Source organism: Erpetoichthys calabaricus, chromosome 11 (genome assembly GCF_900747795.2).
Source record: "Erpetoichthys calabaricus chromosome 11, fErpCal1.3, whole genome shotgun sequence".
Taxonomy (NCBI): Eukaryota; Metazoa; Chordata; class Cladistia; order Polypteriformes; family Polypteridae; genus Erpetoichthys; species Erpetoichthys calabaricus.
Genome location: NC_041404.2, coordinates 28,687,961 through 28,701,143, shown reverse-complemented (window position 1 = coordinate 28,701,143; position 13,183 = coordinate 28,687,961). Strand labels below are relative to the sequence as shown.

Here is a 13,183-nt window from a genome sequence, read left to right as displayed (position 1 = left end):
ATTGTAAGTGAATGTGTGCATATACTTCAAAGAAACTGCCGCCTTTTAACTACATGTACACTTTATTCTTTTATTAAAAGGAAAAAAAAAAAAAACTCCTATCTCCCTTCTTTAGTCTTTGACTGCAAAACCTGAAAGAAGGTATCTTTCATAAATAGATATTTTATAAATAAAAGGAAACCTCATTTTTCAGGCAACATATGACAAGGATAATAAACAGGCTTATGCTAGACATTAAATTTTCCATCAAATTTCAGTCCATTTTGATGGGCTTACAACTTAAAATAGGGTGGCTTCACTGTGAAATGGTTAGCAATGATGCCCCTTTCGTGCAGCATCCTGGTTGTTGCCCATTTTGAATTTACTTGTCCTCCTGAGCAAATGTACCTACTATATTGTGTAAGATGTGCTGACAGTGAGTTATTTGGTAATTTTGAGTCAATCCTGTGTGGGTGTTCAAGTCTGTGCCCTATGTTCACTAGTGCCTGCTTTTAAGATAATTTCCTGCCTTTTGCGCAGCATTACTACTCCAGCACCTTGTGGCTATGAATTAGTTTAAGAAGGTTTGAAAATAAAGGTCTGTATGTATGTACAGTTTAAAGTTTGGAGTAGAAGAAAAAAAAAGAAAAAAAAAAAGAAAAGAAATGGCTTTCTATTACAATTTTTTTTGGCTGAAATACGAGAAACTGTGCCTAAAGCAATATTCCAGAGTGACTAACAATTCCTGGCTTCATGGGAAGTAGAAAAAGAACTTCACATCTAGGAGATGCCAAGAATAGTTTAAAGTTTTATGCAACCAATGCTGACATTTATAGCCTCACTGCTAAATACTCTGACAAATGAGTAACAACAGACATCATCATTGAACAAGGCGGTAGCAAATAATGCTGTTGGGCTCATAAACGAAAAAGGCAAAATGGACACAGCAAAGTACTGAAAAATCCTGGAGGATAACCTATTACAATCTGTTAGACTTGGGGAGATTTGGGTGAGGACCAAAACAGGGCAATGACTTAAAGTAATACTCTACCTAAAAATCTTTTTTTTTTTTTATATGTTACGTCTCCATGAACTTTATAGTGGTGGCAGGGAAAAATTTTTAATTTCATGTTTTCATGCAGAAAGGAGAGAAAGAAGTTTTATGTGCTATACGCTTCAGCACTTTTTTTCCCTTAGCTGCAAATTTGTGTGGTCTTCCACTATGTGGCTGAGCTGTTATTGATGCTAGACTCACCCACTTCACAATAATAGCATTTACAGTTGATGGAAGCAGATCTAGCAGAGCATAAATTTCACATACTCACTTATGGCAAAGGTGGCATCCTGTGACAATGCCACATTTAATAGTCACCGAGCTCTTCAGTATGATCCCTTCTACTGCCAGTGCTTGTCAGTGGAGATTGCATGGCTATCTACTTGATTTTATACACCTGTTAACAACGAGTGTGGCTAAAACACCTGAACTCAATAGTTTGAAGGGATGCTTATATACTTTTGGCCATATAGTGCAATACTTGCATGCCATAAGCTGAGTTGTATAGGTGGTCTTGCAACATTCATGCTAAGACAATGACAAGCCACCAGGGAGCATGTTGGGACAAGAAGATAGCTGTGTACATAAGGATTAACCAGAAAAATCAATAAATCTTTCATTATTTCCATAACATTAAGCAGCAAAAGTTGTCAAAAACTATAAGCAAATATCAAATGACCAAAAGCACTATACACTGAACTCTTTCAGAATTAATCACAATCTTGGATGTTGCATGTTTCTTTTTTAATGCCTTGTGCTAGTGTTAAAACCATGCATGACTTTCAGGAAGTACAGTATATCCCCACCAATCTTAGAAATGAGTCCTCATAATGGTGGCAGTTGACTAAAAACAAAATAGCGACATGGTAAACAAAAAACATAAAGCTAATAAAAAATCATCCTTGCTCCACAGAAAAGATAAGCAATAAATAATTTTACCACAATGTTTTCTGCAGTAAATAACCTCCAAAAAACACACTTTGGGTAAAATGAAGAATGTATTAAACCAAGAAAATGTTGACCTGCAACAGGTGGACAGTGAAGGCTCAACATCTTATGCGACCGCCAAGTCATGTAACCGCAATAGGCTAGTGACAATAAACAACACTGCAACAGTCTTGTAGAAGAACTCACAAATTGATGACACCAAGATAACTAAAAAAATGTGTAATATATTGAAAACAAATATGTACAAAAAAATAATTCAAAAATGGGTTCCCAAAGATCCATAACTCAGATCACAACTGTGAATTCCTGTGATGGAATTGTGCTCTTCCCAATGTTGGTTCTTGTTTTGTGCCCAGGACTAAAGAAGTTGTTCATCCATTTTGGCTGTAAGTCAAATGAGAGGCAGGTCTTAGCCATATATGGTAGCTTCAGGGTAAATGATTAATGGGCTATAGTGATGCTCTATTTGTCTGGATTGTGCTAAAAAGCTTCAACCACAAGTAGCAACTGCATCCTTATACAGAAGAACTAAAACCTACTTACAGATGCTTTAAGCAGAACTAAAATTGATCCCCGGTCACCAATTAACTTCACCACAAAGAGTGACTGATACACTATACTAATTCAAATTGCTTCACTACTTTTGTGGCAGACCCGTTTGATTTCAAGGGCAAAAGATGTTAGGAAAGATTCAACTTTTAACTACCTATTACAGTGTGATTGGGCAAAAACAGGAAACACTACTATTACAGACACACAAACACACAAGTTACAAAATGCCTGCAAAGCAAACCGAGAGATTAAATGAGGTGCCTCTTACCAGAAACACCAACACACTGATCAGTACACTGATAACTATGAAGTTGAAATTATTTTATAAAAGTAGCTAACTATTGTACATAAGTAAGTTCAATTTCTACTTGCAAATTTCTGACTAGCTTTGTCAATAATTTTAACAATACATTTTGATTTTGTTTAGTCTTAGTCCTCTGACTAAATTGCATTCTAGTTTTAGTCACATTTTATTCAATTAATTATTGTCAGTTTTAGTCGAAAAAAATAAATTAATTTTAGTTGAGAACAAGTAAATTGGTTTTAGTTGACTAACAGTTAAAGTAAACTAATCAAACAGTCAAAATCAGATAGATATCTTGTTTAACATAGGAATATATGCAGAATATACTGTACCTCTAAACTGTTATATTAGTATGTACAATAATTAGAAAAACCACATGTAGTGATTATTGAACATAAAATGAAGAGTAGGTGTAGAAAGGATTAACTCCAAAAGATGTTGTTCAGATAATGTCAACTCTGTCATCACAGTTTTCTGACCTTCAACATGCCTTAGCTATGCTGCTATAAGATTTTACCAAAAAAGGCTGGACCAAGCAGCACACATTTAATTTCAGTGTAGGATTTATAAAGAATGAAATCATCATGGACTATCTGATTATCTGACCATGTGCACATTATAAATATATTCTGATATGTTTCTCCAGCAACTTAAAAATACTGCTTAAAATAATACTAAAAATAAAAATGCAAACATTATTATATCTATACTGTTGAATTAGTGAATTCCAAAATAATTTAGAATACTTACATTTAAACAAACCCTTAAAAGCTGTTTTCGTAGCAAAATACTTTTAAAATCTGGTTTGTCAGAGAATCACTTGGTTAGGTTTACAACATTTGCTACTGTAAGATTTATGTTTTAATCATTAGCCTGTTAAAAAAAACTCACTAAAGAGTAACATTTAATGTATGAGTAAAATTTTTTACATTAATACAATATTCCAGAACTCTTGTAAAAGAGCCTTTGCTGTGCTGTCTCACACATGTGATCAGACTTTGTTATCCCTTAGCCTGTGTGCAAATCCACAATTACAAAAGTTACCTGTAGTCAATTAATTGTAACTGAGAGACTGCATTACATTCACTAACGTACCACTCTAATATATGACATACTGTAAGTGTTTTTACTGTGTGCTTCACATTTTTGGGGTTATGCTCATAAACTTTAATTTGCCCTCAAAAACCAAACAAATAACGAAAATTTAATGTTTCCAGATTTGTATTCAGCAATGCTATTTTGCCATACTTTACATGTAAATATCGTATTAATTGGGAGATGCTTGAAGTGCTGAAAACCTAAATACAATTTATGTTAGTATTAACAAATGGAGCAGCTCATTTCATCAATGATGTAGACAAGCCAAATAGCCATATCGTTTGAAACTTGCCGTGATTTTTAATTGCTATGATTGTTGTCATCACTGCCATTGTGCCCATATGTGTTAGTGGATGCATGTGAGATGGTTTCACCCCCTACCTTGAACTGTATCCACCAGGTACAAAATGGATAGATGCGCGGAAAAACGTGTAGATGTGATCAGTACAATCAAAGAACAAATACGAAGGTTCTGTTCCTTTTTCAGGACTGTGTAGGACACTGTATCAAAAACAATTATTCCCCCCATCATTTCATCTGCTGTAACAAATGTGTGACACTACAAGCTACACAGTTATATCTCACATACTGAGGCTGAGCACATCTGATTGCTCTCTCAAAGCTGCACAAATCTGTTTCTAAAGTATCTTGTAAACAGATAAAACTTGCAATAACAAAATTCTGTTTGCGTCTGTGTACTGGCTAGTGGAGCAGAATTATAGCTGACGAGATGATTTCCTGATGGCACCCAAACCACTGTTATCCAATTACAAGCATCCATACAAGTTTAAAAATTGTACCATTGTATTCATGGTCGTCATTTGTAGGCCGAACATGGCGTGTGTAACAGAGACGTTCAAAGAGATTCACATCGCTCACCCTTCCAGGGAGGTCTCCCTCCTGTGCACCTAGATGGCAACACACCACGCAAGATTCTCTGTCTCTGAAGCAAACCTATGCTACAATCCCCCTAATCATTAAGTCCCTAACTATAAATACCTCTGTCTTTCTGGGAACTGGTTTTGAGGTGGTCCGTTGGACCTCCTCATCCCTGCCTACCAGCTCAGAATCATCAGAGACACCGTCCAGCTCTGCAAGGACCTGAAAATGGTTTGACACCCCCGGACAGAGCACACCCTTTACATTACCCCTTGTGACCATGACCCATCTATCTCCACCTGGTCTTGTCTGGTCTGGAATCTCCTCCCAAGCCACCTTAGGGCTGCACACTGTCTCTCTAAAGGACATCTGGGCCAGGTCCACCAATTCTGTACTACAGCGCAGGCCAACCAACTCCTCCTCCTGTTCAACAACCCTGAGCTTGAGGTGCTGGCTCAGATGGCATCTCCTGCAGATGTAGCCCTCACAGTAAGAAGACTAGAGTTTGCATCAAGCGTCCACCCTGCATGGATTTTACATGTTCTCCCAAAGTCTGCATGGCTTTCCTTCAGGCGTTCCAGTTTTCTCCCACTGTCCAAAGACATGCAGGTTAGATGAATTGGCAATGCCCAATTGACCCTAGTTTGTATGTTTGATGTGTATGCAGGTGTGTGTGTTCACCCTGCATTGGACTGGCGCCCTGTCCAGGGTTTGTTCGTGCCCTGCACCCTATGCTTGCTGGGATAGACTCCAGCCCACCCAACACCTGTGACCCTTGTTGGATCAAGCAGGTTAGAAAATGACAATTAACCTAATGCACACGTCTGTGGGAGGAAAACCTGAGATCCCAGAGCTAAATGCAAACAGACATAAAGAGGACTTGCAGACCTCACACAAGTAAAATATGGTACGGATGTGAACTCAGTATGGGCAGTAGCTCTAACTACTGCACCACCATGCAGTTCTACTTTGTTAAAATTAGCATAGTGCTACTGTAAAGATTGTGTTGCATATCTCGAGGGATATTGTTTAAGCAATTGGTCTTCCTAACCTAGTACAGAAAATAAGGAAATAAAAATGATTCTGTGGATATTTATTTTAAATGCAGAGATAAAATGCAGATTCCTCCCAAATTAAATTACTCAATTTAGGTGTAAATTAAAATGTATATACTGTTATTTGCACTAATTACATTGTAAATTTATCTAAAGAGTGATTACATGTATTTTTTGTGAAGTCAGATTTCAAGAGCCAAGAAATTACATGCATCACACTCGTTCTAAAGAATTTCCCTTAACTGTGCTTTTGATCTTGAAGTAGCCGCAGGCAATATGGTTTTAATCCCTAATTTCTACAATGAAAATGTGTCAACAAATTGCAATTTTGATTCAGTTCCTAATAGGATAAATACAATAAGCAGCACAAACTACATATAATATTAGTGTAACCTAAATGGCACATTGACACAGTATTAAGTCAGTCAGTCTCTTCGCTCTGGGAGACTGGGTTCAACTTCTGGGCCAGTCCATCTCTGTGCAAAATTTGTATATTTCCCCCTGAGCCCTCGTGCATTTACCTTTGGTATTCCACATTGTAAAAAAATCCTGTAAAAATACATTACATTGTATATTATATTTTCACAGTACAAAAACATAAAAAATGTTTAAAACAATGACAGGTAAACGCATGTAAACTTACTTTTAAGCAGTGTTTTAGCTATCATTATCAACTGTTTCAATGTGCAAGGTTATTTTACGAATAACTAGCTTAAAAGACCAGGGGCCTCATGCATGATGCCATGCGTAGAATTCGCACTATAACATGATGTAAGCACAAAAGCCGAAATGTGCTTACGCACAGAAAAATCCAGATGCAGGAATCTGTGCTTTCGCCAACTTCCTCGTTCTTCCGCTACATAAATCCCGCTCAGCGTGGAAATAAATGCACGTGCACGCGCTTGCTGTTCCACCCCAACTCCTCCCAGAATTACACCTCTTTGAATATGCAAATCAATATAAATAGCCCTTAAGCCCAGCGTTCTGTGAAAAGGCAATGGCAAAAGTACGAGGAAAAATAGAAGAATTTCAGCGAATACCAAATGGAGGCAAAGAAAAACGTACTATTTGTTGGTTTAAACAGTTATATAAGCAACAAAAGGAAGCTGATCGAGTGACATAGTGTGTCGGAGAAACTCGAAAGCTCAAGTTCACAAAGTCGCACAGTGCCCGAAATAAAAAAGAAGTCACATATCAATGTCGGCGTGAAAAGGTGACTCGCAGCGGACCGTCTGGGGGTCATATGAAAGCTTATTAGGGTACAGTGGAAAAAAAAGGCACACAATGTGAAAAAAGCATGAAATGTCAACTTTAATCTCAAAATTTCCACTTTAATCACGTAGTTTATTTTGTCATTAAAGTAGAACATCATAAACTTCATCTTAAAATAGTTAAATTTACTAGTTTCTCAAATTCCATCGTAACTAAGGTAGCACGTTAAATGCTTTGTTGTGTATTTGATCTTATATGTGCTCTATGTGCCTGAATCACTACGTGCTCTTCCTCCGACAGGACACAGAATCCATTACGTTTGTAATATTACAGCTCTCTGAATAATTAAAATACTGAGAAGTATACATGATATCATTTTCATGATGATATGAGTTAAAATATGTTATTAAACATGGGAACACGGTGACGCAGTGATTGTGAAATCAATGAAATGCTTAATTACAGAAGTACTGTCTCTTTCAAACGTACTAACCCCCAATTCCTGTCCTTCCTTTTCTTTCTCCAAATACCCAATCGCTACACAATCAGCTCTGTAATAGACGTTAAGCCATCTGTAAGCTTAGAACACCGATTCTTCAAAACTTTTAAGGAACATCGAAATATCTTTGTAATGTTTAATTATTCTATCCATCTGTCCTTCCAGTGTCGCGCCAGCCACAACATGAAAACAGCGTGAGGCAGAAACAATCCGTGAACAAAGCTCAAGCTCACTAGCGCTGCGGCACCGTGTAGTTAAAGTTTTATCTGTATAATATAATCAACATATTTTGCTGCATTTCATCTTAAAAATGATATCGTCATCATATGTAAATACGCGCTTTATAAAGTGGCTCAGGTTGTGCAATATTATAACTGTATCATAAGTAGAATTACCTCACGGTAACTTGCAAGTACAAACAGTTCTACAAGGAGCACTTGATGGACTGATTGAGTGTGTTTAGAGTTCTTGGGATGAAACTGTTTGTGAACCACGAGGTCTGAACAGGACAGGCTATGAAGCGTTGGTCGGATGAGAGCAGTTCAAATAGCGAATGGCTGAGGCAGCGAGTGCTGTATACCAATAATTCTCTTTCCGATCGCTGTAGATCTGTAATTCACACTCAGATACAGTGATATAAATACTCTGAGTGGTGCAGTGAGAGTAATATGGAAAAAGATGATCCGCTGTGGCAACCCCTAACGGGAGCAGCTGACAGAAGAAGAAGAAGGTGCAGTGAGAGTAACAATGCTAAAGCAGTTATGGTATTTAGAATAGTTTGACGATTCTGTGGACCATTATATTGTTACAGGTTAGTTACAATCAGATGCATTAAATTTATGAACGATATGCGGTTAATTTCAGTGTATTTGATAAAGCCGCCATCATGGATGTGGATCTAAGAAAGGGTAACCACACAGGAACAGTAGCACTGCTTTGACGCTGGGTGCTGCCAGTCTGCAAAACCGAGCGGAGAACTTACGTACGACAGGGTATGAGGTACCGTGGAAAAGTGCGTGGCTTTATGCCAAGTGTAGGTTTTATACTGTACATCGCGATTTGAATGTGGAGACGTTCTTACGCAACATTTATGTGCGTACGCACCGTTTATACATGAGGCCTCAGGTGTTACTGTTGCTTCTAATATCTAAAATATTAGCATTTGTGGAAATGTGAAAATAAAAGAAAAACATATTCCGACTAATTCAGTGATATTCAATTTACAAATTTATATAGGATAACATTTTGTTCTTCCATACTAAGCACCTACATGTGTTATTGCAATATGGCTAATTAATTAATCTAAGGCTTTGAGATATGCACTATTTTTGATTTTTCCCTTTTGTGTGTAAATGTATAAATGTTTTGCCGTGCCCACTGTGGAGCAAGCAACATATACTGTAGTTGACTATAGGAAAAGCATGGACTTTCTAAGTTAATGCCTGCTACCCTGAGTCACTGTCCTTGAGCCTTATTTATAGTCATAGCAAGTGTAAGTCATATTGAATATTGCATTTGCTTAAAATCGAAAAGCATGTCAGTACAAAGGTGGAATACGGATAGGAATATGTGCAATGAACACATCTCCTCCTTTAGCATTGCCTGTTAAAATTGTCACTTTTATCATATTTGACATGTTTCTTCACGCATAGGCTTGTTCCATGTTACAGTTTTGGTGTTTCAGTATTTCAAGATTAACCTCTGTCGGGGGATTCCAGCTGGTTTCAAAGATTTTAAGAATTCAAGGGGATAAAATACAGCTTGCTTACTATTTACGTCAGTACTATTAGATCTGAAGCATTAAAGAGAGAAGTATCCATGACCTGAATGTCGCCTACTGTACATCCATATGTTAACAATCAGTACTGAAGCGAACCATTGCAAACTATGGTATAAAGCAGGCAGTATAGGGAAAAGACCAAGACAGACAGCTAAAACACATTTCTAATGTTTTTTTTTGTGATGGTATGAAGGATAAAAACACTTGATGAAAGAAACATTTTAATAAAATAGTCATGAAATTAAAAAAAACTAATGACCCATAACACAATGCCTACATTTTTCAGGTTGAAAAAGTTTGGTCCACCATATTGGATCTGTCATCTTGAATATCGAAAAACAATTTCTGATTCTTAATCTGCGACTCAGAAAACACCCAGGTACTAATTTTGGTTGAAATGAGCTTATAAAGAAACTACCTACATTTTTCATGTGTCAAGGGGATGAAATCAAAAATAGGGGGTGAGGTGCCCAGGTTTCATGGTTCTCTGGTTCCCTGCCTTGTCCGTATGGATCTAGAGAGTACTATGAAAAAATCAGTTACATGGTTTAGGATTGTATATGGATCACACAGACATACAGAAATTCTGTTTTATACATTATATATAGATTGTTATATTTCATATATTTGCATAAGAAACCCTCCCCCCTGTTACATCATGCTGCAAATTGTTCATGATGACCACAGACCTTTTGCACAGTGGGAAACAAAAACTTAAAGACCGCTAACAAAATACTTTTTTGTGTGCACTGAAGGGTTCAAGGATGACGTCAAAACGTTAAAACTTTTTTTTTTCAAGTACATTATGAGACAGCAGATATTTCATACCAGAGCTGCCCATTATAATTAGGTATGTGGATATTATTGGGTTTCTTTGATTAGTAAGATACAAATTAGTAAGATTCTGTTACTGCCAGAAGGGATCCTACTCTGTTGGGCCCTTGAGCAAGGCTCCTAACCTGAAAATTTCTCCAGGGGCACTGTACAATAGTTATCCCTGTGCTCTGATCTCCAAAGATCATGTGAAAAGACAATTTCCCCTTGGGGGTTAATAAAGTGCATCAAATCAAATCAAAAACTGATGAAAAAACTCTAGATTGCTGACAAGATTATAAAAGTACTTGTCCAGATAAGCAGTAAACTATATAATGAGGTTTGGTGTTACTAGTTATGTTTTCTCTTTCCATTATTGATAGTCACACACAAAGTAGTACAGATATTTGCTGAATCTGATATAGTAACTTAGTGGCAAAATTGACCAGTGTGGCAATTGGAAGAATTGTACAGTGACAGCGCTCAATAATCTTGTGTCCATTCTGCATTTAGGTTGCAAATCATACAGCACGAGAAGAAGTGTTTATGCATAGCATTTAAATTAAAGTGATGTGCTATGATGTGAACTTTTAACCGCCTCTCAGTTTTGTTCCAGACACCTTCATTATATGACACTGAACCCCGATATGTTGAGCTCGTCGTAGAATGTAAGTTGAAAGTGAAAATATACCAGTTTCTGCAGGCCCGGCCTTAGGCATAGGCAAAGTAGGCGACTGCCTAGGGCCCCGGCGTCTGGGGGGCCCCGGATCGACTCCTTGGTCTAATTTTCACGCATTTCACAAAGCTTCCAGGGGGGCCCCTGGACCCCCCTTTCGCCTAGGGCCCCATAATACCTAAGACCGGGCCTGGTTTCTGTTGCTATACATAGCATTTGTCTTCCAGCGACAAGGCCTTCCATTCATTAAATGTACTGTAAATTAAAACGTTATGAATATCATCGCAAAAACAATCACGGAAAAGTTAATGACGTTATTGAATAATGTAATTCGCTTCAGAACCACGTTGCTCTGGATATTATGTCGCAGTGGGCAGCACAGATTGAGTTCGAATTCCGTGTTCGGTTCTTGTCCCTGTGGAGTGTTCTCGTTCTCCTAGTATGTACGCGTTTCTTCCATTATTTTCAAAGACGCACATGTTGGGCCGTATTTGACGATTAATTTGCCAGTCCAGTGTACTTTCCAGTCCACAGTGTTACCGGGGTACCCTGCAACATTGATTAAGATAAGTGGCTGAGGAATACAAATATTTTTATGGTCGGACTTGTAACCCATCCATCCATCCATTTTCCAATCCCGCTGAATCCGAACACAGGGTCACGGGGGTCTGCTGGAGCCAATCCCAGCCAACACAGGGCACAAGGCAGGAAACAATCCCGGGCAGGGTGCCAACCCACCGCAGCGGACTTGTAACCGCTTGTATAATAACATCCTGAACACAAGAGAAGCCTTTTCTAAATCAAAGGGTATAAGTGTGAGACATATTTACCACAGTGCGTAATAAACAGGCTTTGAAGTATGCCAAGGAAATGCAAGCGAAGACATTATGCATATTAGGGAAACAGCTGCAAATCGAACTACAGGCACTGCTGCCAAAGCATATATGCAGTCTGTTGATCTTAGACGGATATCAGAGCTTTCGAATCACGTGCAGCTTGCTTTACATCCGAGTAATTCTTCATGTATATTATGTTCTCGAGTACGCATTTTTATGAGGGTTGCAGAAGTTTATCCCTGGAGCATCAGACTTACAGCACTTAAGTAGGAAAATCTGTATGCAATGTCAGAAGGGAGAAAAATATATTTTCATTCATTCATTGTTTGAACCAGCTAGTCTCAGGACACACTCACCCGGCCACTTTGAAGTGTCTATGCAACATAACCACCCGCTTGGCGTACATTTATGCAGACATGGCGAGACAAGCAGCGACTCGCGGTGTGCGCCTTAACTTTGATCATCGAATGGCGAGGCTGCACAACTTTCACAAATCCAGCTCAATTAACAAAATGCCTTTTAACCAGAAACCTTTAAGCAATTCGCAAGATAACAAAAGTAATTAAAAGTAACGAAGATACCTTTGCCCCGTTTTTAAGTAAGATTTCGACGAAAGCTCTCCCAAGTCCTTGCGCGGATCCTGTTACGAGAGCAACTTTCCCATTCAAGTCCATTTCGGTCCGCAGAACAAATAAAATCTTCGAAAAAAAAAATCAAAGAACCTTTACATCGATCGTCGAATTCTGGCGGAGATTAAAGCGATGCGAACTTTTCAAAGGAAGGCAGATTCTTGCTACTAGAAGTCTGGCATTAAAAAAAAAAAAAAGAAAAGAATCCCTACCCCTTTTTGTAAAGCCCCGCCTTGGCTTCTCGGGCCCACAGTCTTAATTACTTAGAAGATGACAAAAGCCTTTAACATTCTCGATGATACTTTCAACATTTTCCTCTTTTTTGTTACCGGAACAACATATACATGTGACGTTTCCATAGCAATGTCCATATCAGATCTTTTTCAAACAGAGTATTGCAGTGTGTGTTACTCTGTTACTTTACAAACTGATTACATGACTAAGAGCTTTTGTTATAAATAATAATAAGAATGACACGATGCACACAAACATAAGATAAATACCCATAGGGAGTGCCCTTTTCAGATCTGCTTAAATATATCCAAGGATCTCTCTCTCTCTCTCTCTCTCTCTCAATTTTCAATGGGATGGTTATTTCATTTGCACAGTTCCAAATACACGACACTCCTTCAGATGTTACTCACATGCCAACTTCCCCCAATTAGCAATGAATCTTTGAATCGTTCTCCTGCCCAGGTTCATTTTGTCAATTTCTTGAGAGGACTTAAAACCTCAAATCAGAATAATTTCTTCATCGTGCCCCATAATCTTTTCCAAAATCCAGGGAGACCATCCCTGGCTACAAATGTTCCTGGTTAGAGCTCTGTGTAATGGCACTTTCTGTTCCTACACTGTTGATCTTGCAGTGG

At 38.1% G+C, this 13,183-nt stretch overlaps 1 protein-coding gene across 1 annotated transcript in view; it reads right to left on the bottom strand.

The window, feature by feature from the left end:
- LOC114660273 (15-hydroxyprostaglandin dehydrogenase [NAD(+)]-like) overlaps positions 1–12,510 on the bottom strand; it is a 32,933-nt gene extending 20,423 nt beyond the window's left edge. Inside the window, exon 1 of the mRNA XM_028812873.2 lies at positions 12,267–12,510. Coding sequence (XP_028668706.1) covers positions 12,267–12,359 — 93 coding nt within the window. The 5' untranslated portion in view covers positions 12,360–12,510. The remainder of the gene's footprint in view (positions 1–12,266) is intronic.
- Between the last annotated feature and the right edge of the window lie 673 nt (positions 12,511–13,183).